Source organism: Mirounga angustirostris, unplaced genomic scaffold, assembly GCF_029215605.1.
Source record: "Mirounga angustirostris isolate CCGP_5_RB_7025 unplaced genomic scaffold, mMirAng1.0.hap1 SCAF_17, whole genome shotgun sequence".
Lineage (NCBI taxonomy): Eukaryota > Metazoa > Chordata > Mammalia > Carnivora > Phocidae > Mirounga > Mirounga angustirostris.
The window spans coordinates 32,608,178-32,634,670 of NW_026991725.1; the positions used below are offsets into that span (position 1 = coordinate 32,608,178).

At 46.3% G+C, this 26,493-nt stretch overlaps 2 protein-coding genes across 5 annotated transcripts in view; both read right to left on the reverse strand.

Moving 5' to 3' along the window:
- Window positions 1-25,010, reverse strand: part of TEX2 (testis expressed 2) — a 98,689-nt gene extending 73,679 nt beyond the window's left edge. For 2 of the 3 annotated variants that reach the window (XM_045888647.3, XM_064583003.1), the window contains exon 1: window positions 24,874-25,010. The gene's annotated coding sequence lies outside the window, so the exon portion shown is untranslated. The remainder of the gene's footprint in view (window positions 1-24,873) is intronic. The other variant, XM_045888648.3, reaches the window with a different exon arrangement.
- The window catches only part of PECAM1 (platelet and endothelial cell adhesion molecule 1), a 118,332-nt gene continuing 93,265 nt past the window's right edge, over window positions 1,427-26,493 (reverse strand). For both annotated transcript variants that reach the window (XM_064583006.1, XM_064583005.1), the window contains one exon: window positions 1,427-15,998. In XM_064583006.1, the coding sequence (XP_064439076.1) occupies window positions 15,924-15,998 (75 nt within the window). In that variant the 3' untranslated portion in view covers window positions 1,427-15,923. The remainder of the gene's footprint in view (window positions 15,999-26,493) is intronic.

The following is a 26,493-nucleotide window of genomic DNA, read 5'->3' on the forward strand; positions in this document are numbered from 1 at the left end:
ATTTGAAAAAAATTCCCTAGTAATCACAGCTTACGTATGTGTACACACATGCCCCAATACCTACCATGGAATTGAGACTCACTGGTCTAAATCAACTTGGAATATCAGGAATGCAGTATACTTACTTACTAACTTACACACACAGGAAAATGTGATGAAATCATGAAATCACCAGGAACTCAGCTGGCGAGACAGTGTCAGCTATTCCTCGGCACCAGTAACTAGTTAATCCAGCCTACATCTACGTTAGAAGGCACTACCTTAGAGGCAACTCCTTTGTAAGAGGTGACCGCTCTGAACCTACATTAAAAAGGGGGGGAGGGGCAGGCCTACCTCCATCAAGGTTAATCAGTGAACTACTTCAGATATTTCAAATGAAGAATCAGAGGTGGGCCCCTGCTTCCATGGGCACAGGACATGACTGCATTCTGCTCTTGATCTTTGATACCCTCGACTGCACCGTTTGCCCCTTGAGTTGTGACCTCATCTCTTGGGGCTGGTCCTATCCCCTCCAAACCTGGACCCTAGGTATAGAGTCGACCCCAGCCAGGGCCTCCACAGCTGCCCATTCCTGAAGGTCTGTTTCATCACTGTCTCAAGGCCCAAAGCAGGACAGAAGGCAGAAATGAAGGGCAAGTGAAATAAACAAACTTGGATGCACAAAGTAACAAGAGAAAAAGCTGTTTCTTGGCAGATCAGGGAATATACGCACAAGGAGCATTTCATAACCAGAAATACGAGTACACAGCTTGGAACTAAACTGCCTAATCTAATTCTGGAGGCACGATAAACCTGACAGCTGTTATGGGGCTCCATTTGACGTTTCAAAGGAGTGAACGCTGTAAAGTTGTGACCTGCAACTTCATAGGTCCAGCAACTGCCTAAGAGCAGCGTCCTGCCCTTTCCAGATGATTAGTGCTGAGTTTGTTGTTGGGTTTTGTCTTCCAGCTCATGTGGGTCCTCAGAGAGTACTCTCTGCCAAAGCAAAATGCCCAAACAGGAGCAAAATTTTCTGGCTATCCACGTGTAATTAGGATACCATAAAATCCCACAGAGATAATTCAACACCCAAAAGGATAGCCCGGGACAGCTGAGGCTAACTGGGAAGAGCCCCAGCTCGGGAGCAGCCTCGCTGCGGCCTCAGTTCCCGATCTGTCAAATGAGGGGCGTGATGGCGAAAACTCACCCCTCAAATTGCTGGGAGAAAGAATAAATGGGACAGCACTTCATAAACTGTGAAGTTTGGGCACCAACAGCATGAGAAATGTTATCATTAACCACGATGCTCTCTCCCAGTGGACATGATGAAGTATACCAAGGGGTATGATTACTTGTTCTCAAAAGACCCTGTTTGGCAGTTATTCTATTTAAATAAAGATGTATCATGGTCATCTTCTGAAAATACAAGTTTTTTCCTTTAAAAACTTTATGACAGCCATTTAAATTTCCATGGTAAAGAGCACCGTCTAGGTACTGAGCAGTACATGTCCCTGTCACCCAAAGCAGCAGGAATTATTTCTCGGAGGAAAGGAGGGCCGAGGCCCATAGAGATCCAAGTCAGACACGATCTGGACCTGTGAGGATGTATCAGAGGGATTCTGATAATTAACTTTTACACAGGCCAGGCCTCAGGACCCTACCAACAAGATCTCATTGAAGCCTAATGACTCGGTGAGGTAGGAGCTATTATTATTCCCACATTTTGCAGATGAGGAAAAAGGATGAAAGTGTTCTGGGCAACTTACCAAGGCAACAAAACCACTGACTAGCAGAGCTAGGGCTCACGCTCCAAGGCCATGCTCTCCACCCCTACTAACTGCCTCATTCGGGTGTTTCCAAGGACAAATCAATCCACAGGCAACAGAAGCTCTCTACAGGTGCTCTGTGCTTGAAGAAGGACTTCCATCCATTCAACATTTACCGAGCACTAGCTGCATGCCAAGCCCGTCGCTGAAAGACAAAGACCTTCACACTGTCTGTCCAGCGGGAGCACCAGCTCCAGGGTGGACCCTGAGTCTGAAGACAACTCAGGAAAGCAATGAAAAGTACTTTTTAAAAAAGTCCCAGTAAGTCACAGAACAGGCGGTAAAATGCTTTATTCTTCACTCTATTGTTACAGGTCCTCAAAGCCTGCTTGGGATGATAATCAACCTATTAAGGAAATATGTTCCACGTTGGGAAGACTTTCTTATAGTAAACCACAGTTTACAGCAAAAAGAAATCCAGCAGGCCCATATCACCCTCAGCACTACCTGTTCTACCCACCCCCCTACTTCATTGCTGTATATAAGTAAATGTTCTATTGCATGTACGAAAATCTTAACCCTAAAAATACTGCACATCCCTTTTTGTGTGCTATGGGCACATATTTCCATCTTAGGGAAGTTGGTCACAATTAGCTGGGGCTTCACTGAGACAGTGAGAGGTGGCATCAAATGAGGCTGTTGTTTGTAGCAAATGTTCTACCCACGTTATTGATTACCTGGGGACTTTACTGATGTCTCTGCCTTCCCTTTTATACTAACCATCTCTGGCAGTTGCTACCACAGACTTTCCCTATGTAAATCACTCCACGAAATGTTCATCTAAATGTCTCAAGGTACTACCATACAGAAACTGACTTCAAAAACAACACCTAAAGGCAAACTCATTTTCCTCTCAATTTATTACGTATATAAAACAAGCATTTGGAGTTGATCGTAGATCTAAGGCTCTCTTAATTTCACAATTTATGCACTGGTACAGGTTTGTTTGCACAAACATTTTCATCTCAGCCAAACCTTTCTAGTTGGACATGTGGAGTTTAAGCTCCGAGAGCAGAGACACGTTTTTGCACTCAGTACTTGCCATTTGCGTCCCGCCTTACAATGCACAAAGCAGCACAGTATTGGAACAGCCCTCAGGGAGCTTAGAGAAGGACAAGGGGCAGAGACCATCAAATAATCAATGCAAGAGCTATGAAGGAACATGAAGGGTGCCAAGAGAGTACAGCCAGTGGGGAAACCTAATCAGTTTAAGGATTGGTCATGGAAGGGTCCCTGGAACAAGTGGGAATTGGGCTGACATTTCAAGGATGAGTCAGAGTTGGCTAGGATGGTAGTGTGGGCAGTCCACAAGGGAGAATGGCATGAGCAAGGGACCTGAGGCAGGAGCACAGCCTAACGGAGGAGCCCAAAGAAGGACCCTTGAATGTGGGTTTAGTGTACACAACATGAGACTGGAAGAGTGAGCAGGAACCAAGTCATGCAGGACTTTAAAGGCCACATTGAGGAACCGGTTTTATCCCAAGAGCAATGAGGAACAACTGAAGGGTTATCATATGTGGTCTAGAGGCAGTATGCAGGTGATCAGATGGACATTCTGAAAAGCTTACTCTGGGTACAGTGTGAAAGCAGACTGGGAGGGGCCAAGAAAGGACTCAGAATGGTCAGTTACACTCTTACATTTTAGGTGAGAGGCGACAGCAGCTCAGACAAGGGAGGTGGCTGTGAAGATGAAAGAGACTGAGAGAGATGAAATGCATGGGACTTGGTGGGTGACATAGGGAACGAGGAAGAAGGTGCTTTTAAGGACAAGCCTTAGGCTTTAGGCTTACAAGACAGTGGTCAGCGATCCCATTTATCAAGTCTGGGAATAAGAGGAGGGTCAGTTTAGCGGGAACATAATAGGTTCAGTTTGGGACATCGTTAAGAGTCTGACACTTGGTGGCCTCCATGGGTGGATGTCAGAAAGGTGTTGAAAGTTCTGATTCAATAACTGATACTATTACACATCCACCAGGAAGGGAGACAAATGGTTCCTCACAAATAATGGAAAACCAGGGGCACCTGGGTGTCTCAGTCAATTAAGCATCCAATTCTTGATTTCAGCTCAGGTCATGATCTCAGGGTCCTGGGATTGAGCCCTGTGTCGGTCTCTCCGCTCAGTCGGGAGTCTGCCTGAGGATTCTCTCCCTCTCCCCCTCCCTCTGCACCTCCCCCCCACTCCTGCACATGTGCTCCCCCCTTCTCTCTCCCCCTCTCTAAAATATAATCTTTAAAAAATAATTTAAAAATTTTAAAAACACAACAGTAGAGAGAGAATTTGTTGGATGACAAAGTATTTTCTTGAAGTCATGAACCTCTAACAATCCTGTGCAAGTAACATATGCAATAAAACCATTTCAGAAATGTCTGCCTACGTTCAACTTTTTTGGAACATCTTTCAAGAGAAATTTAATGCCATCTACTATTCTACACACACACACACACACACAATTCTTCAACTTTTGGGACCCTAACTTAAACCAGGCAGCAAACAAGAAACTTCAAACTGGAGCAGGAAAAATAACTGTTTCCTAAAATGAGGAGCGGGGGGGGGGGGGGGGGGGGGGAGTCTTGGCATCATCCGGGCAGCTCACTTGGCATGCACTAATTCATCTGAAGTTCTTAGTTACGGAGAACAACTCTGATTGAAGATTTAAGTCCCAGATACATCAAGACACTCCTCATTCCATCTTTTGGCCCTAAGAGGCAGGAACTGTGTTTTCATTTCAAACGAGGCCTAGGAGACAGAGAAGTTGAGAGACTTGCCTAAGGCATCATTGTCAGTAAGGGCTGAAATGCAAAGCAAACAGGTCTGGGCAACTCCCTTTAATGACGCCCAACACCACAGGGAAAAGGAAACAGCAGCTACTTGCTCGATGTCAATCCTCTGCTGTAGAAGTCGAACGCTGGGATATTTATTTCGGAAGGTGTTTTCTGTGATCACCCGTCAATTTCATCCTTAGCCTCAAGATAACCTTAATTTTTAAAAAGTTTTCTTTGTCGATTCAATCCTCTCTACTCTAGCTTCTGAAAAGGGTTTTGCCTGGTTAGACATGTAAATCACACCCAAAAAGGCTTTATAAGTCTTAGTTATGACTGCTTTTAACATTGGGATCCAAATGTGAACTCCAATCTGGAAAAAACAAGTATTTGTTTTTCATCAAATGTCTACTACATGTTTCCAACGAAAATCCACTGAAACTATGGTGAATAAGCTGCCTCTAATTTACAGAACAATTTTGCAAAACCACTTATTCTTAAGCCAAACCCAGAACTTTTTTTCCTGAAGAAGAAATGCTATCAGGTACATTCCTTGCCAGGCCCCAAAGCTTAACAACTCAATCAGTCAACCAAGGATCCTAGGTGTGTTAACAGGAAATATCACATAGTCCTTACAAATAGCAAGTATGGGGGCGCCTGGGTGGCTCAGTTGGTTAAGCATCTGCCTTTGGCTCAGGTCATGATCCTGGGGTCATGGGATCGAGCCTCAAGTGGGCTCCCTGCTCAGCAGGGAGTCTGCTTCTCCCTCTGCCCCTCCCCCTGCTCGTGCGCGCATGCACGCTCTCTCTCAAATAAATCTTTTAAAAAACAACAACAAATAGCAAGTATGTGCATGATATAGAAATGAGGCAATATGCAAACAAAATGATGATAAATGAGGAAAAAACACAAACTAGTACCTACACTGATTCACACAATGTTCAGAAATGTAAGAATGTCTGATATGCTAGAGTGACAGTTTAATTTTCCTCTGTATCTCCACACAGACACGTATGTAAGTATATGTATATACATGCATGCATGTCTGTGTGTGTATAAAGCTCTTCGTCCACAAATGTGTAAAGTCTGTGAGCCCTCCAGGGATCTCAGAAGCACTGCTCAACTTGGCACCGCCCACCCGCCTGACACAGACTCGGGGAGGCCGGCTCAGGTACCAGGCAAAGTGGCCAAGGTGATACTGAAGAGCGGGAGGGCAGAGCAGGAGTGACAAAGGGAAGAAGGAAGCAAGGGACAGGCGGCTTCAGGCAGGTGAGGGAGGCGCCTGGCAGGATGGTAAGAGCATGCTTTTCCAAATCAGATGGGGAGCAAACCCAGCTCTGCCCCTCACCAGCTTGTGACCTCAGGCTAGTTACATCATCTTTTTGCACTTCAGTTTTTTATCTACAGAAGGGGACAAATAAAGTGTACCTCACAGCATCTGTGTGGGGATGAAAGAGGTTCCACACTAGCCTTTATACGGGCTTCTCCTCGTAGGACTAGTGCCCTTCCTTCCTTAACAGGTGTGGTCAGTTTCCTGGTCTGCAAAGGGGCAGCAATAACAACGGGATGTTGTGAGGACTAAGGGCAGAGGTATGGCCCTGGGTCTGTCCATTGCAGCCCTATGCAAATAGTGGTTATTAATGTATCCTGGGACTACCAAGTACAGGGGAGAACCGTGGGGCTAACTAACAGGCCCCACGTGTGAGAAAAGGTTTTGAACAGTGACAGCATCGCTGGAAGAAGTATAAACTATTTCCTACAAGGTTGTTTTATAATTTCGTGATTCAATGCTTACAAATGACACTGAGGAGGGAAAAAAAAAATAGCCTTAGGTCAACAGCTCTAACCCTTCAGCCTGTAGCCAGGCCTCTGTGTCTGGGACTTGGGGCCAAGCCCAGGTCAGCTGGCCTCTGGATGTGGTGACCCTTCCAGGGAAAGCATTCAGGTTGTCAGACCTTGTGGAGTGACAAGTAAAGGGTCTGTTCCCGCATTTTAAAGACCGTTGGGCATGCAAAACGTTTTGTCAGAAAGCAAGTTCAGTGGCCAAGCTCGAAGCCAACCCAAGAGCAGGGAGATGCTCGGTCTGCTGCTTTGGACGGCCAGGATGACAGCCAAAGGCAACTCTCTCTCCTCCTGTTCCTGCCACAGGAAAACTGACAGTAAGAAAAAGAGGGTACCAACCAGAATAAGGCCAGTCACTCTCTCAAAAGGTCACTGATACCAAAGTCCCAACTCCTCAAAAGATCCTTCAAATTACTTGGTCAAAATCTCTGCAAAGAAGCCTCACTGAATTCCATGGCCCCAAAGACAACTGTTACTCCCCAAAATTGGTTGTAGTAAAAACAATGGCAGGACTCAGCTCTAAGTTCTCCTCAGAAAAAACCTTCCTGAACACCTTATCCTAAAAGCACGGCCTCCCCATCCCCTTATTTTTAAGAACGGTATTACTACCTGACATTGTGTTACATGGCTACCTACTTATTACCTCTCAGCCCACAGAACATACGCCCTACAGAGTAGGCACTTAAATATTTATTAGTTGAATGAATGAAAGAACATGGCACCTAATACCTAAGTAACCTGTTTTTGTCCTTTTCAGAGAATTCCATATGGTATAGACAATAAATATATCATTTACAGCCCAGTATATTTTTAGCAACTGGGCATCAGGTTTTAGCTCCAGAATATAACATATTATAACACTTGCTAGGAGAAAATGAGATCTAACTTCATACCCAGATCGTCTCTACCGGGTGGTAGCCTTTGCAGGAACACAAGCCTTTCCTAACTCTGTTTTCCCACAGAACCACTGTGTATATATAATGTTGTCTCTGCTGGGAAAATGCATTTCTTCTAGGAAACCAAAATTCCAAGCCAGCCGCTGTCAAACAAAAGGATCCTTCAGGAGAAAAAGGGAATACCTCTGGGTGGTGGTGACTTCTAGATCTTTTTTCTTTTTTTAAGATTTTTTATTTATATATAGAGAGAGCGAGCGAGCACGTGCACATGCATGCAGGAGCGGGGGAGGTACAGAGGAGAGGGAGAGGGACAAGCAGACTTCCCGCCAAACGGGGAACCCAACAGGGAGCTCAATCCCAGGACCCAGAGATCATGACCTAAGCCGAAGTCAGATGCTTAACCAATTGAGCCACCCAGGCACCCTATATATCTTGATGGCATAAATAAGAGCTCCTCTGCAAGTCACCATCTACCAGGGGTTTAGAAGTGGACATCGCAGAGCTGCTGCCACCAACAGAACTCTAAGGTGTCCGTAGCTCCTGGGCCTGCCTTTGGACCAGAACCACCCCACTCCCAACTTGTCTCACATGCCAGCCCCACTGGAAAGTGGAACAGAGGATTTGAAAGCAGGCTGCAAATCCAATACATGCAGTTCTTATAAGGCACTTTCTTAAAAATACATATTCTCAAATGGGAGAATTCTGAAATCACATTATTCATAATAAAGTATGCAATGCCTCCTTTATAACTTATATAAGAAGCAATTTATCTAACAAATTAATTTAGGCTCTTAAAACCCACTTGGTCAATGTCTGTGTCAGTCTTCTTAAGGGGAAAAGGATAAGAGTAATGAGGGAAATAAATGTAGAATTGGTACTGCTTTGTGATATACGCATGCTAAATAACCGCACTTACAAAGACCTTCTCCCAAAAGCCTCTGACAGCAAACACTGGGCCCAGCTCTTGAGGGCAGCAGGGAGTTGCACCTTCTGGAAGCACTACTCTCAGAGTGTACAACTCTCTCAAAATAGGCCTGGCTGCGTGTTCGAGCCCTGCTAAATCTTACTGCCCAACAACGCACAAAGTACACTCCCAAGAGAGCACCTCTACCTTCCACTGGAAAATGGCCTCTGTACCAGCAGCAAACTCCTTCCTCACATTCTCTTCAAAACCTTCCATCTTACTATTTTATTTTACATCAAGGGTTCTTCACATCCTACGGGCCAAACTGGGTCTGTGTGTACATGTGTAGTTTTCTAGTGTTCAGAGGCACGAAGGGGCGTATATTCCAAAAGTTAAAACACCGCTCTTTTAAGGGGTAGCAGAACTTCACCCGTTATTTTGGGAAACCAAAGTTGTTTTTTTTTTTTTTTTTTAAGTTTTTTTATTTATTCATTTGCTACAGAGAGATACAGAGAGAGAGCATGAACAGCAGGGAGAAGCAGAGGAAGAGGGAGAAGCTGACTCTGCGCTGAGCCGGGAGCCTGATGCGGGGCTTGATCCCAGGACCTGGAGATCATGACCAGAACCCAAGGTAGATGCTTAACCATCGGAGCCACCCAGGCACGTGAAACCAAAGTTTCTCAGAGCCACCTCTGGTGAGCAAGGTTTCTACCCAGTTGGGAACTGTTCCAGATCAAACACTTTTTCCCAGGAAAAATACTAGGAAGCCTAAGTACTAGCTGCAACACCTGTTTGGTGGGTACGGATCCCGTGCATTTCTGGGGTGCCCAACAAAAACCCACTGGACATCACAGTAAGGTAAATCAAGATGGTATGTCAGCGTGAGGTCTGCACCTAGGATGTTGATTCTGGAATTTGTTTGGGATTCTTGGCTGTTGGCATTTTCCACTGCAGGGCTCTTGACACTTCATGATAACAACTATTTTTTCCTCAGAAACAACATTATTTTATCCAGCTTCATAAGAATGATCAAAATCAATGTTGAGTTTGCAGTGCTCCAGTACATCACTCACTCAAAATGCAGGGCACATCTCCACAGAAACTTTCCTCCTGGGCAAGTTTCTTCTTTGAGTGCTTCTACATCAAATGTAATCCTTAAGGCACTGTTCCCACTGTGCTCTGGGCCCCTCCTCAAACTGTGTCCCAGGTATTTAAAATTTTTTCAACATCTTATAAGATGCATACGTGCACATTCCCCCTTCCATTTTTTAAAAATTTATTTTCTATTTTGGTTTTAACAAACCATTGTTCTCGATGAGCTTTTTCTAACTTGGAAATTTAAATATCATACCAACTTAAGTATCCTTCAGATTCCATGAACTCTCCACTTCCACCAACCCCAGCTGCTAGACCTACTGTGATTGCACATCCTTTGTTTCTACAAGCCACGTAAGAAAGTGGACCTTGTTACTCTGAAAATCTCACTTTCATTTCAAGTCTACCCAGTTACCAATTTTCTTTCACACATATGGCAATTCTTGGTCTCTCTTCAAAAATGTGGCCAAAGGTGTAATAAAAGAAAGGCTAAAAAAAAACCCTGTTCTCTGCTTGTCTCCTGGACCACAATCTTCCTCTATCATTTCTTCTAAACCAAAAGGTACCACCGTATTTGGAAAATAATCAGTTTTGGAAAAAGGTACCTTTACACTATTATTTCCAGAACAACTAGACGTAAAGAAGGAGAAATTACAATCTGCTTAGAAAATTGCAAAATTATTTCTAACGCTATTTGCTATAATTTGACAATTCTATCCCAAGAGTCTGAGAACGGTACCATTATGAGATGTCTCAAAACCACTGTCCTGGGGCGCCTGGGTGGCTCAGTTGGTTAAGCGACTGCCTTCGGCTCAGGTCATGATCCTGGAGTCCCGGGATCGAGTCCCGCATCGGGCTCCCTGCTCAGCAGGGAGTCTGCTTCTCCCTCGGACCCTCCCCCCTCTCATGTGTTCTCTTTCTCATTCTCTCTCTCAAATAAATAAATAAAATCTTTAAAAAAAAAAAAAAACCATTGTCCTAACTGAAATCTGTTTAAATGGAATAGTTAGTTGCTCTTCAAGTCACAAAGAAGCACATATAGACCAAAGATCCTTCCTATTAAATCAAGGGATGATACACCTAAAGTACATCACCAAAGCAATACAAATTTTAGCCTCAAAATACCTTAACCATTTATCTCAGTCTATGTAATTACTGATCTAGAGACCTTCAAATGTTGACATACACACAAAATAAAGTATTGAACAATGTTCCTTAAAAAAAAAAAATGAGTGTCAGGAAAAGCAGACATGTTCTATTCATCTAGCTGGTTTTCACGCACATGGATTTGTTCTCCATACATTTTTACTGTTTTCTTTTAAATACATTGGACCTTTCACTTCTCTGTGTTCACAGAAGAGAAAAATGGAATGGACAATCCCAAACAATTGATTTGGGAAGGCACAGCATTTTTCGGTAGCTTCCCATTAAAATGGGTTCGTATGGGAGGAATGTGAACCGAGCAGAGCAGAGTGGGAAGGGAGCCCACGGGCACAATGGGGTGCAAAGGGAAGCCAGCTAAAGGCGTAAAGATGAGCAAGAAATAATCTACTCAAGTAACTGAGAGCCGATGCCATAACTTCCTCTGTATTTAAAATCCACAGTGCTGACTCTTCATTAATTTTAGATGAATTTCACGGTAGGTTTTTTGTAATTACCAACAGCTTGCATTACCAGCTCATGAGATGGCTCTATCAGTTAAGAGATCTGGTTTCCTAAGCAGAGCCTTCTGGATCACATGCCCACCTCCGTGTGAAGGTGAGTGCTGCCAAGGGGCTAATGAATCCTCAAAAGCAGCAAGAGAAGACCTTCCTCCCAAACCCTTTCAGGCCCAGACACCTAGCCCCCCAGAGCACGGGGAGAAATTCGGAGAGGGAAAGAAGCTTAAACTACCAAAGGTAGAAAATGACCATCTTTTACTGTAATTTAACTGTCTGCTGATGCAATCATGCACATTTGTCACCAGTGCTCCCTTATATATTGGCCTGCCCCTGGAAGAACAGTCTTTCTGGAAGCAATAACTTCTGTCGTTTCTGCCTCTGGCAACACTGGAATAAGGAATATAAAACAACAAAAAAATACTTTCATGAACCGAGCTCACCATGATAGGATACGTATGAGGTCCATAAGGAAAGGCAGGGGCCTGTGACAGCCAATCCATATGTGTGTTCCTGGCTGGGTGGAGGCCACCAGAGCAGATGGCTGGACTTCTAGGATGGACCCCAAGGCATCCCAGGGAGGGGCAGGATCCACCATCCAGAACCACAGGGCTGGGAGGACCAGCTTCCCGGTTCTCTGTCTAGCTCAGGGTCTAGCTCAGGGCCCCCTTTCTGGCTGCAGACAAGAATTACCAGACCGAACAGAAAAGCCAATGGCAGGGAACTGATTAACTTAGAACACATTAAGGGGGGGGGGGGGAAGGGAGGGGGAGGAGGAGGGGAGGAAGAGAAGGTGATATAAGAGAGAAACACAAGAAAAATGAGGAGAGAGGCCTACAAGAAGTTAGGAGGCAGTTAGGGCATTGAACAAAAGGAAGTGACTAAAGAAACCAAAGACAAAATATCCTGGCACATGGCACCTGGCTTGTAGGACAAGTTCATCCAGTGCCCTCCCAACAAAGGATACCTTACAGATTTGAAGAGGGGAGAGGGGCCAGTAGGGAGGAAAGAGGCTCTCAGGGACCCAGGGGTAGCCAGGTATGACTAGTGAGAAGCCAGGCTTGCGTGCATGGGCTCCCACCAGTCAGGAACCTACAGTCTGTGCTCTAGGTTCTTCCCCTACTGTTAATTGGTGCCTCCTTTCTAAAAAGCTGGCTTTACAGTTTTCTAGATGAGAGGTACAGAGACTTTAGCTGTCTGAAAGCCTAATGAACATAAGACCCTACCACCACCAAATATAAGTACACAAATACCCGCAAGATTTCACATTCAATTTGCAAGCAGATACAGACTTCTCCCTTCTCTTCCTCAAGGTTAAAAACCCTGATTTAAAGAACTCATTACATTATTCTGAGGAAGAAGTATAAAGTTTTGATGTACAACCTTTGGATGGTGGGTGTGTGGTCTTTTAGAAGTCTGGGCAGGACAAGAGAGAGAGCAAAGTGAAATTCTGCCTCAAGAAAACAACAGTCCTTAGTGCCTCCCAAAGCTTCATGGGGTTTTTTTTACTCCTGGGCCAAGACCTTAATGGGAAAATAGGTGGTTCCTTTCTAGACATGCTACAAACCACCAAAAAAAATTGAAAAGCAAATATTCCAAAATATACTCAAGTGCTTGCCTAAGTTAAAAAAGAAAGAAAAACTGGCACACTGACTTCTAAGCTATTAATCAGGAAGAAAAAAATCTAAATAACCATTTCTTAATTAAGAATGTATCATGTTTCGGGCGCCTGGGTGGCTCAGATGGTTAAGCATCTGCCTTCAGCTCAGGTCATGATCCCAGGGTCCTGGGATCGAGTCCCGCATCGGGCTCCCTGCTAGGCGGGGAGCCTGCTTCTCCCTCTGCCTCTGCCTCTCTCTCTCTCTCTCTCTGACTCTCATGAATAAATAAATAAAACATTAAAAAAAAAAAAAGAATGTATCATGTTTCATGCTATGCAACTACTTGCTTTAAGATTCTTCAAGACCTGGGCGCCTGGGTGGCTCAGTTGGTTAAGCGACTGCCTTCGGCTCAGGTCATGATCCTGGAGTCCTGGGATCGAGTCCCGCATCGGGCTCCCTGCTCGGCAGGGAGTCTGCTTCTCCCTCGGACCCTCCTCCCTCTCATACTCTCTGTCTCTCATTCTCTCTCTCTCAAAATAACTACATAAAATCTTTAAAAAAAAAAAAAAAAAGATTCTTCAAGACCTTCCTTAAAAAGAATGACAAAGTGGGTGAAGACTTTTAAGAGACTCTCATTTAAGAGACTCACAGAAAACTGACTTTCACTGCCAGAGAGAGTCTGGACCTGCCCCGTGACAGTCCCCAAGCACAGCCACTGTCTTGGGAGCAGCATTATCTGCTGAATGCTCAAGGGATCACTGGATACCCAGCCCATGTTAACTCAATGTGGGGATAACCCATTTGATGAGTCCTTTCTCAAGCCCCAAAGAATTTGTCTTGAAACCAACAAGCTGGTTGGATGAAAGGTTCCAAAGCTAGTTTCAGGGCTTCCTGCTTGTCTCGCAGGGTCACTCCCTCCCTAAGCAATAGCATCACACCAGTGAGAGAGATGGATATGCACCTTACGACAACGGGCAAAAGTACGGACAGGGCTGACCCAGGTAACCACTCTGCTTTACGGTGGCAAAAACCTCTCGTTTCCTCTTTAAACACCAACTGGGGCACCTGTATGATCTCCTAAAATAGAAAAACATGGCCAAAAAAAAAAAAAATCACTTTTTCCTTAGCTTGCTATAAAGTACCCATCTCACTGAACATTTACCAACCAACAGTGCCCAACCCCTCTGTGCAGTGCTGTTCAAGGGAGCCCAGAAGGAGCAGCAGGATGTTTCTGGGAGGGGAAACTGCAGCTAATGGATCAACTCTGACAGATCACACAAAATGGCTAAAATTCTTAGGCCACAATCCAGCTAGGACTTAGAAATAGCTAAACCTGAAATTCCTGGAAGACTTCTAGGCTGTGGGCACCACTTTGGTGCCCACATATAATTTAAACATGTTTAAAATTCTATTTTTTGAGATTAACACTTCTGGCATTATAAATTCGTATAGCTGGAAGGACCTCTTGATCACCTGCCCCAGAAAATTCTGGGCCCTGCCCTTCCTACATTTGCTGCCAAAGCAACTCTATCACCTAATTCAGAAACTCAAGATAGGTTTTTTCCTTCCATAAGACTTTCATGCCACAAATCAGACCTCATCAAATAAAATTCGCTTCAGGCTGTTAAGCCTCTGCCAACACCCCTCTTGATCGCAGTCAAACCTTAAGACAAAAGCTAGACTGACCAAACGAGTTTAGTCTCTGGCTCAGAGTATGATCAATAGTCATTTCTGTTGGGAGTTTTAGCCTTAAAAAAATTAATGTTCCTGCTTTACTATTTACTATTTACTACCCCAACAGGATCGAATACCACTCATCATATCCCCACAGACATTAGCCTACCCTGAGAAATTAAAACAAAAGCAACTCCTTTCCCATGGGTTTTCTACTACTCCTATTTTCCACTTCGATCTTGCCTCTGAACTTAGCCAGGGCAAGCAGCTCAACTTTCCCTGAGGACAACTCCCTTCAGACTTCTAGGACAGGTACTGCAGTTTCTACTCTTAACTCTTCCGGGGAGGGTGAGGGTCGGGAGGGGGGGCAGTTGAGGCAGATGGGAGACCAAAGAGGAGTCACATCAAATTACTCATAGCTATAGCCTGATACTCGAGAGGTCATTTCCAACAGGCATGTGGATTTGAGGACACCAAGACGGTTCCTGTACAGCTAATGGGAGGAGCAGTTCCATTCTTTTTATCAAAGGAAACAGGAGGTAGGAGATGTTCCAAGAGCAGGGGCTGTGGAGCCAGCCTGCCTAAACCCCAGCTCTGGGCTTATTTCTGAGCCACGGTCACAGGCTCCCTTTACCCTATCCACACCGTCAACCGGCTTTTCCTTATTTGTCATCATTAGGTCCAAACAGCGCCCCTCCCCACCAACACACACACACACACACACACACACACACACACTTCCCTCTACCAGCTCTCAGAGGCAAAATATCAGCAAGGTAGTGTTAAAATTTACCACGTGGTCCACTTCTAATAACACTCACCTACAAACGTCTTCACGATCTACTACATCTGCCAGGGGCTTCTTTTAAGATCTGCCTATGGAACAAAATCACTGCCACCTCAGTCTGACAGGCCGTCCTACAATACATACCTGCTCTTGGCGTCACGACTGGAAGGCCTGCTGCCAGCCTTCTGTGGTCAAGGCACACAGAGGAGTCTCTCCTAGGATTTTCTCTGGGGCCAGATGCACCAATACTACTTTGCTCTATTCCAATCCGACCTACCAGCAGATCACTTATTTACCTGGCAGTGATGTTAAGGTTTCCAGTGCCTGGAGACATTGGCTGCTCACGCCCAGGCATGAGCTGACAGATTCCTGACCCCTTCCCTCCACGCTGTTCTCAAGCAGCTTTTGGTGCTAATTTCCACTTGAGAGTTTCTGGGCACCACTTTGGTGCCCACATTGCGGCTGAGTCGCAGACGTCTCTATGTCATTTTGTTCTGCAAATTTCCTGTATACTTTTTTTTTTATACTTTTCTATCCCCTTAATATTCACCTTAAAGCCATCCCAACCAGATTTGCAAGTCTCCCAGAAAACACATCACTCTTGTCTTCAATAAATGCCTCCTCTCTGGTTATCAGAGGACCTGGTCTAGGGACCCAATCCCTTCTTCCAAAACAAAACAAAGGGAAAAAAAAGTTACCTAGGAAACCAGCTAATGACATCCCACATCAGTTTTCTCTCTCAGAATCACAATCACAAAAGTTGTAAAGGAAATTTAACCACCTTCTCTGCCTCAAGTACATTTCCTATTTAGAACTTCAAAGTTCCGGTGAAGACCCAGATGTCTCCTATGATTCCCTCCCACGTGACAGGTGATCTGAGGAGGAAGACTCCTCCCCTCATCTAGAAGTTGGCCTCAAGGGAAGGGCAAGTCTGCCCATCTGCAGGGCTAGGTCTAAACACAACTGCCTCCGTTCTCTCCAACGGGTATTCTCCCAACATCAGGAAGATTCTTCCCCTCCTACTGCTGTCCAGAGCCCTCTTTAGGGCCCACCTAGCATTATTCTTGAGTAGTACCAGGGGCTATTAACAAACACCTGCTGAATACCTCCAAGGGCAGAGCACTCTGGTTTGCTGATGGGGGGGGGGGGGAGTGTGAGAGGGAGGAGATACAAATATGACCGGGCACAATCCCTACCTTCTAGATAGAGAGGAAGACTACTATGTCCCTGACTGTGGGCTGCATATGGAAGACTCTAACCTTGAGGCCTCAATTCGGAGCCCTGTGCTGCTGATGACATACCCAACGAGAGTGATGCCTCCTGAGGCTGGGACAGGAAGCCCTTGCAACGTGGCCCATATGAAGGTTTCAGGAGGTAAGGCAACCCCAGCCTGGAGGACGGAGAGGTGCAGAGGAGATGGGCTGAGGGCCTGGGCTGTCTTGCTCACTTATTTCTCCCCAGCACATAGTAGATGCTCGATGAATATGTTTCAAAAGTGGATGACCGTTTTCAAGAATAGATTTAAGAGCAAGTAAGGAGAACAGCTTTAAATTTATCTAGAAATTCTGAAAAATAGGTGCCAAGGGAACCAGTGAGTTGCAGAGTATGCACAGCCAATGTTTTCTGCCTGAAGTAATGTACATTTCTTTTCACTGCAAACGCAAGCTGGCCCTTACCTAGTCCTTAACCAAGTGCTGTGATTTTTATCTTTAAACCTCTCCTGAATGGTCTCTCTCTCCAATCTTGCTGCCACCAGTCTGGTCCTAACGACCACCTTTTTGCTTGGAAGACAACAGCAACCCCCTCACGGCTCTCCCCACAGTGACTTCATCTATTCACCCCACTGCAGTGGAAGTGGTTTTAAAACTTCCCAATATGGGGGCACCTGGCCGGCTCAGTCAGCAAAGCATGAGACTCTTGATCTCAGGGTCTCGCATTCAAGCCCTACATTGGGCGCAGAGCTTACTTAAAAACAAGGTTAAAAAAAAAAAAAAAATCCTAATATGAGCACACCACATCCTTGCTCAAAACCCTATGAGAGCTTCCTGTGGCTCATGGAATAAGATCCATGTTCTGAAAAGTGCTATATGGTCTAGCCCCTCCTGCCTTCTGCCTCAGCTGGGCCCGTGCCTCTCTCTTCCTGGTTTATTATATTCCAAGCACCTTTCTGTTCCCAGGAGGAAAGGAACTAGGCCTTTCAGGAACTGAACCACCTGCTCCCTCTTCAGGAAACAGCTCCACCCCCTCACCTCACTCCCATTTGCACTTGTCCTTTGTAGCACTTCTATTTCTTAGGACATATTTTTTAGTAGACCTCTGCTTTTCTCCTTCCTCCAGGAGGGCAAGGACCTTGTCAATTTTGCTCACCGCTGTATACCGCACACTATCTGACCCATTGCACAACCTCCTCAACTGTTTGTTGGGTGATGAATGAATGAAGGAATGAAGGAATGAATGCAAGCATGGTAGAAGACAAGGGGAAACTTAAGATATGCTCTTTAAAATTTGGGTTCATTGAAGGAATCAAACAGTTTTTAGAGTAGAATAATCCAGAAAGGGAAATAAGGGGGAAAGGAGTCCATGGGAATCCATCCTTGGAGCTGTCCAGTGGGTTCAGGCCCATCTTACAAAAGAAGCATGTTCTGTGTCTTTGACCCAGACTTGAAATGCATTCTCCTGCCAAGTTGCAAGGGTGGCCCTCTAGTCTGGATGGGCTTCCTGTCCCAGCCTCAGGAGGCATCATTCTGAGTATATCATCGGAAGAATGGGGCTCCAATCTGAGACCCCAAGGTTATAGTCTTCCATATGCAGTCGGGTCAGGGATGCCTACTTTTCATGAGCAAGTCTATGCGGGCTTGCAAGAAATGTTCATTTAGGATTCTGAATTTCAACTACTAACACCAGTCCTGTAATTAGGCAGCATGCAGTAATTTTTTTTTCCTCTAGGACCATATCTACCATATAATTTTATATTCCAAAGATACATTTATACTGTGACAGAAAATCCACCAACAATGCTTCAAATTGAAACTATCTTGGAACAAGATTAGCAAAATGTCGATAATTATTGAAACAATGATAGATCCATGAGGATCATTATATTATTCTCTACTTTTGTAAATTTAAAAAATGTTTCCAGAATAAGTTTTTTTTTTAAAGAAACTAATGCAATTATATACAAATTTGATCAGTTCTAAAAAAATACTCTAGGATAATTACAAACTCTGATATGGCTGGGTTTCTACTATTTTACTGAACATCCCAAACCAGGCCAAAGAACCAAAGCCAGTGACTCGTTTCATGAAGTTTTCCTCCTGTATGATCCCGAGGTGTGGCTGTTTCCCCAAGAAAGCACCACACCAAATCTCATCGGGCATGAGTTCAGGCGGGTACTGCACTTAGCAACTCTGAGTTGTCACCTTTGATCACCTGGTAATGAGGCCACTGGCCTCTGCCTCCTCTTATGGGTGGGGGGCGGGGGGGAGGCTAAAAAGTCTACCTTCCATATCAAACACCAAAGCAGACAACTGTAGGAAGGAGCTGAGGAACAACGCTTCCGGCTGAACATGGCACCCACAGCAGATGGGGCTGGGGCTCCACGGCAGGTGCTCCCCAGCCACATGTGCTCAGTGGTTAGCGCATCACAGAGCGTCCAACACCAAGCTACCTTAGAATGCATCCAGCAGATGTGCATATTAGCCATCTCCATCTCATCTTCAGCCCTGCGGTTACTTTACACATGGAATGATGGAAAATGCTGACCAAGAACAGAAGCTCATCCACTCCAGGTCAAGATCCCCACTGTGTGAGAATCAGCAAACCCTTACCCCCAGCCCTTCTTGTATGTGCCTGGCACTGCTCTCAAGACTTCCCAGACATCAGCTCCTTCAATCCTAACGGCCACTTGGAGGTGGGAAATTGAGGCACCAGGAGCCTAAGAAATCCCCAAGTCCCCTGAAGAAGTGCCTGGCTCCTGAGCCCGGGCTCTTCATCTCTACATTGCACAGTTCTCCCTGTGACTCGTCTTCCCCCTACCTCCTCAAGCCCTCCCTCCTCCTCTCCTCCCCCTGCCATACTTTCTACAGGCTGCTCCTCTGGAAATACTTTCCTGGACACTCCCAGGTGCTAGCTCCCTCCCTTTCTTCCTTCCCAGTGCCCTGTTCTTCCCCTTCAGAGGAAGAAGCCTATCCACTTATCACAATGTAATCTATAGACACAGTGTATACATCTCTTGACTTGTTTATTGTCTGGACTAGATAATGTGCTATGTGCCCGCAGAGACCACATCTGCTTTGCTCCCCACTGGATTTCCAACGACAGGCACAATGGTTGGCTCCAGTAGATGCTCAAATCTTTACTGAATGAGTGATTATCATTGTATAGTTAGTCTTTTCAATGGGAAGATTTTTAAATTCTCTATTTCAAACCCCAAATGATAAACATAACCATCTTCAGGAACAGTGTTTAAAAGATAGCAGTAGATGTAAAAAAGAATTTAAAATTGCGTAAGAAAACAGGCCAGCTTACACCAGCTGTAAGAAACAAAACTCAGAAACGCCTCTTGTGATTCTGAAAGGTTACTGCAGGAGGGCTCTGAGGGGTGGGTTTAAATCTCAAATCCCCAGTAAGCTTATGACTGACGAGGGCTCCGCTCGCCCTGTGCCATTCTCAACTATTAGGATAAGCCAGGGAGGCACTCACTTTGTTAGGTCCAATAACCTGCCTAGGGAAAAGCCCTTAGAACCAACCCTCCAGGCAAACCCAAAAGGGAAAGGTTACCTGATTGTTTCAAAGCCCACCCACGTTTCCCATCCCACCAGCTTCCACACCGAAGGACTGGATTCTGCTCTCAACGGTCCCACTTATGCTCACAGTGACCCAGCTTGTGGCTTCAGTTCACCAAAGAAAAACCTTGCCTTTCAAGGACTTAGGTCGCCTGCAACTCCCACAGGGGCTATTCTTTAGGTTGAACAAAGTTCTCCTAATACACAGCAGATGTCCTGAACAAGAACTCAAATTTAAACAGGTGTCAGCACCCGATAGATGTGTGACCTCAAAGCAGGAGGAATCCTACTTTTAAACTGGAAAACTTCCAGGGCCCGTGGCTTGAGATGATACCAAGACGAGGCGGAGCCCACCTGAAACAACCACAAGCTCACACTAGAGAGCGGCAGAAGCCCTCCTCTTTGCTGTGTGACCTCGGATAAGGTACTTACTGCTCTGAACGTCGGTGTTCTCATCTTACAATAAGGTTGACATTGGTCTCTTCTACTCACAGGGCCATGAGAGTTTGAAAAGCAGACAATGCCTGGCACACAGCAATTCTCCATAAATGACAGTTACTCATATTGTTATCACCTGACTACAAAGCAGGATCACAAACACCCAAGTGAGACTTCGGGAGGCCAGAATGAAGGAACTTCTTTCGACCATTTAATCTCTCAGATCCTTAGTTCATAAACTCACATAATCTCTGATACTGTGTTGGAGGGAGTCAGGGGAGGAGACTGAGAAATCAAGTCCTCATTTTGAAAAGAGAGCCTCGAGACCCAGAGAGACACATGGGCCCAGGGCCCAAGAACACACACAATAACAAGATAAAGCCCCAGGACTGGGAGCAGGCCTTCTGATGCCCACTCTAGAATTCTCTACCTCACCCAGTGCTAGGCAGGGGCTTCTGTACTTTCATGACTTCCTAGGCTCCTTCTGGTTAATGGCATCTCATGACACTTCACCCAAAGCAATTAGACATTAAAAGGAGTTTTGAAAGGGGAAACACAGAATCTTGTATATAACCTTGAGGTGCTTTAAAATCCACATGTAAGACTATTGACATCAGTGTAAGTTTCCAATCTTCTTATAATGATATTTATTTTTAACTTGGGATTTAAAGTTGACAAAGACCTTAATGAATAGGCAGGACAAAGGGAGCTGTCTGTGCGTGGCTCCTTAGCTCCAAAAGTTAATGCTTCTCATGGGGACAAGAGTCAGCCAAAGGACAGAGTTCCAGGGAAACTGGAAAACGTTCCTCCGGCCCACAGATCATGGATTACTGCCTAGGCTCCAAGTGGCAAATCTTATGAGATGTTCTCCAGCTTTATGCCAGAGCCACCCACCGGTTAACCCTAACCCTGTCATTCAGTACCATCAACTGATATCGGGTGCTCACTATGTGCCAGGCACGGGAGCGACTTCATGTAATCCCTGTGACTACCTATAAAGAATGCACTACTGGGGCGCCTGGGTGGCTCAGTCAGTTAAGTGTCTGCCTTTGGCTCAGGTCATGATCTCAGGGTCTTGGGATCGAGCCCCGTGTCAGGCTCCCTGCCCAGTGGGGAGTTTGTTTCCCCCTCTCCTCTGCCCCCACCTCCCCCAGCTCATGCCCACATGGGCTCTCTCTCTCAACTATTTAAAAAAATAAAGAATGCACTACTATAGTTCATCTAATCTAGGACCCCACTACTAAGACGTACCATTATTTTATGTACCAAAAATGGACATTGCTGCCAACGACAGGCACAATGGTTGGCTCCAGTAGGTGCTCAAATATTTACTGAATGAGTAATAATCACTGTTTAGTCAGTCCTTTCAATGGAAAGATTTTTAAATTCTCTATTTAATATCTTATATATTATAATATTTAATATCTTATAATAAAGACTATATTTTTCTTCAGAAATGTTAAGATGAGACAAACTGTACTTGTCTTACCATTGCTGGAATGTGAATACTGTCCCATTTTACAAATAAAGAAACTGAGGTACAGAGAGAGAAAAAATAATTTGCCCAAAGTCACAAGCTGCTAAATGGAAGCACTGGGATATGCCCTGGTAGTTCAGATCACCTTTTCACAGCAGTAAACTCAAATTTCCTGGCAGCCACATGAATGACCCAAAAAGGTACCAGGCAGAGAGGCAGTACAGGGTGCTAACTAACTCTTGGTCCACCGTAAGCACGTTAACTGTGGCAATTCTCTGAACAGCTCTGAACCTGACCTTTCCTATGTCCAAAGAAGGCACTGTGCTGGAACTGCCATTCCTCTTCTGGGAGAAGCAACACAGTACAATGGAGAGGCACGTTTTGGAATCAGAAAGTCCTAGACTGAAATTTTTGCTCCATCATCTAACCAGCTTATCACTCTAGACAAGTAACTTATACTGTTCTGAGCCTCGGTTCCCTCTTCTATAAAATGAGGCTACCATCATCATCTATCTCCCTTAGACGGTTGCTCAAGGACTGGAGAAGATATCTATATCTACATCTACATCTATATTGGTATAGATTATCTCCTGGAGAGAGAGAGAGAAAGGAGTACAGAGCAGAGTTGAAATTCAACAAATGCTCTCTTTTCTATACTAGCTGCCTTCTGCTTTGGGACAGAATCAAAGAACAAACAATGCCCAAGGGGGACCCTCCGGGGAGAATAAGGATCAGACAGAGGAAAGTAGATGCTGAGGGATGCTCGGGCAAAGAAAATGAGGTGGGAGCACCTAGAGACCAAGGACAGTATCTGTCTAATGAACTTCCAAATTTCTGAATAAATAAATTGGTAGGAGAAAGGGGAAAAAAAGAAAGAACAGGAAGTAACACCATGAAAAGATATCGGTCAATAGATATGAGGATGCAGATAATCTTACACCAAACCTGACACAGAAAACCACTCTTTAAAGTTTCAGTTTGACACCAAAAGTGAACTACGGTGGGAAGAATTTCCCATTGTTCTGTTTTGTTCTTACATTAAATAATATTCTGTGCATTTCCCCTTTCTTTCCTCAAGGATTTCAGAACATCCTCAGAAGAGAGCTTTTGACTTGGAGGGAAGGCGAATCATATGGCAAGTAGAAACAAACCCTCCACCCGTTTTAGTTTTTTTCCACCACAACCCACAATGCCTTGCAGTTTCTGGCACACTACTGACTCAATAAAAATTAGTTGAATGAATATTTTTCAACTACATGCAATTTCTTTTAAACGAAAACTCCAAAACATCCTGTATATTTATTCTACCTGAAAGCCTAATCTCTTCTGCTGCTTTTCCAGAAGTATTCTAAAAACATAATCTCTAATGAACAAACAATACGTTTGGTATATGTGATATCTCCAACCCTCTCACAGGAGGGCATTCTACTCTCTTCAAACCTCCAAGCCCCAGAAACTCAGCCCAAGCAAACTCCTGCACTTCCCCTCACTCCCTCCCTCTGTCCCAGCCCCTGGGTTACTTGTTGGTTGTCTCCATTACTACCATCCTCTGACTTGAATCGGGTTGTTAATCTCTTTCCTCTCAGGCACAGCACCTCTTCCTGCAGATAAATGGGCAGGCCAAGCTCAGTTCACCCAGAGCCCTCCACACGCTGACTGGAGGACTTCACTGACACTCCTGGAGAGGCCTGTGTGAAGAGAACTGTCAGGCAAAAAACCCACCCGGTACCCTCAGGAGGCTTACATGTTTTCCATAAGTTTAGACCAACTACCCATTCTTGGAAGAATCTGAAATACCAAAATAGCTTAGGGGTTAAGAAGAGCTAACAACAATGGCCGTTTCACTCTTCCAATACCTCCTATGAGATAAGCTTCAAGGCGTCACCTAGTTCTAAACTGTCAAACCTAGACTCCTCAAATACCCCCTTACCCTGGAGTTCAAGGATCATTTGCCCCTTTGTTTTTCCTTATTGGTTTCCATATAAAAGTCACTCATTGTTTTCCTTCCAGCTTACATCTGGCTCCTGAAAGGACTCCTTTAAATCCTTTGATGAGGATCATCAAAACATGCAGAAGGCTGGTTCCTTTCAATTCTTGTGCAGACCAGCCACGATGGACTTCAAACAGGAATATGGTACCACCCCTGCCTTCAAGGAGCCCACGCTTTCCCTTCAACTCTAAAAAAGTATGTCCTCCCAGTACAGTGTCTGTAAAACGTAGTGACAAAGTACTTCATAGCTTTGGAGAAAGAGCGAGGGTGGAAACAGACTTTGCCCTTACATTTGATGCCCCGTAACCATAGCAACCGTTAAGTAACTATCAACCCACTGAGGGGCTAAGTTTTCCAAAAACCGTTTTCGAAAAAGGGGAAAACTCCCCTGCACCAACTCCCGCGTCGGCCGTGCAATTTGGGCAGCGTGCATGGTGCAACTGGAGTCGCTGTGCGTTCCTTCTCGCGGTCCCTGGGTTTCGCTGGCGTGCTAGCCAGCGGCCAACAGCCACAGCCTCCACCGTCACACCCGCGCTCCCGGGCAGGGGACCTGGCGTCAGGCCTCAGCCCAATGTCACTTGTTAACCTTCCGATCCCCCGGCTCTCGGCACGCCGCCGCCTCCTGTCTAAGGCACGCAACCCGCCCCACGGCCACCCGCGATTTCCAGGAGTTGGGAGAAAAACAACCCGAGCGCAGTCAGCCCCTGACAGATCCGCGTAAAAGTAACCGCGGTTCTCGACTTGCAAGCATTTCGTGACGTGCGCGAGGGGGGCGGCAGGAATCCGGGGCCCCATTCATAAAATTACAAGCTGTTTTCCCTCAGTTTGCGTGTGGACTGCCCTCCCTGGCCCGGGCCGAGCCGGGAGCCCGGAGCCCGGAGCCCGGAGCCCGAGGACGGCAGGCTGGGGTGGGGGGCGGGGGACGGGCTGGCCGGCGCCTCCGGTCCGGGTCAAGCCCAAACCGCCACACCCGACCCCAAAGGAAAGAGGTGTTCGCCCGGGGGCGTCGCGTGTGGGCGTCCCCGTCAACACCAGGCCGTGACAGCGGGGCGGAGCCCTGAGGGGGCCCCGATCCCCGCCTCACCAACGGCCGCCAGCCCCCGACACAGCCGGGCCTTCTCCGCGGGCGCTCCTTCCACCGCCCGGGCCCGGTCGCGCTCACCCCGGCTCCGCTGGCTCCTTCATTGTACTGCGCCGGCGCCCGTGCTCCGCGGCCGCTACAGCTCGGGCTTGGGCTCGGGCTCCGGCCGCTGTCCTGCCACCCGCCCGCCCCCGGGCACCGGCCGCCCCGCCCCGCCGGCGGACCCGCCCCGCGCCCGCGGCCACCGCCGCCAACCAGAGGGCGGCAGGGGCGGAGCAGGCCGCGCGCCAGGCCCGGCCAATCCAGCCCCTACCCGCGCGCCGGGGAGCGGCCACGGAAATGGGCGCGCGATTGGTCAGGTCTGTTAAAGGGGCCGCCGCCCAAGGGGCTAGAGAGGGGCGGTGGCAGGGTTACCTGGAAGAGTCCAGATGGGAGGGGTAAGAGCTTCTCTTCTCTCCCAGCCTGGCTGCCGCGCTTTCTTCAGTTCTTTGCACTTACTAATTTCCTCTTCCTGCAGCCTAGCAAACAAGTGGAGACAGAACCTGCCCCGGTCGGAGGGAGAAACTGAGGCTACGAGAACCAGGGGTCCCACGCGGGGCATATTTACTCAAATTTGGATTTTAGAAGGCCCTCATGCCTCCCGTCCAATCCCAGAAATTCACTTAAAAAGGCACATTCTCAGTCTCACCCTGGCGGATTTTAACAATAAGATCTCTAGGTCCCTCCTGAGTCTCTAATTCCCCACTTCTGGAATGGGACTGGGGAAAATACGCATTTTTCGGCATCCCTCCCCCAAGATAATCTAATGTAGGTGGTACAAACAAGATCCACACAGGCTCGGGTGCATGTTTCGAGTCCATCATAGTGATGAAATTCAAACTTAAACTGTCAAAAATAAAGCTAAACTCTTTTTTATCCTCAAAATCAGTAATATGGCTGGGAGACTTTCCAGCTGGGCTGGAGGTCACCTACTAAGAAACTCAGAGCAGTTCCCTGAGTGGGTCATGCTAAGAACTGAATTTGAAGGGAACTGGGCTGGGATGAAGCAACAAACCAGTCTTGTTCTCTGACTGGTGAAACAGTGCTGAATATCTTTTTTTTTTTTTTTAAGATTTTATTTATTTATTTGAGAGAGAGCACATGAGAGGGGGGAGGGTCAGAGGGAGAAGCAGACTCCCTGCCCAGCAGGGAGCCCGATGCGGGACTCATCCAGGAACTCCAGGATCATGACCTGAGCCGAAGGCAGTCGCTTAACCAACTGAGCCACCCAGGCGCCCAGTGCTGAAATATCTTAATGGCAAACACACCCAGACCCAGTCATAAGCCCAGGAGGGTGCCTTGCCCCTCTGGAGCTTCCTTCCAGTGAATTGAGCCCTGCCCACCCTCCCAGCCACATTCTTCTCCTCATCCCCAGTATCCCAGATACACATCTGACCCAGAAGTTACTGCCTTCAATTTCAAGGTCAGCCCCGTCCACCTGGACCCCTCCTATGAGGAGCAAATGGCCTCCACAGAACACCCCATATTTTGCTGTAATATCTGCTGGGTGCTGTGTTTGCCAGGGACAGCTCCACACACACATTGATCAGCCTTGTCAGTCAGTGTTAAGACTCTGGGTTGCTGATATCACTTCCTTGGTATTACCATGTATCCTCTTGGCATTCCCAAAGGAAAAGGAACTCTTGTCTCAACAGGAGAGGG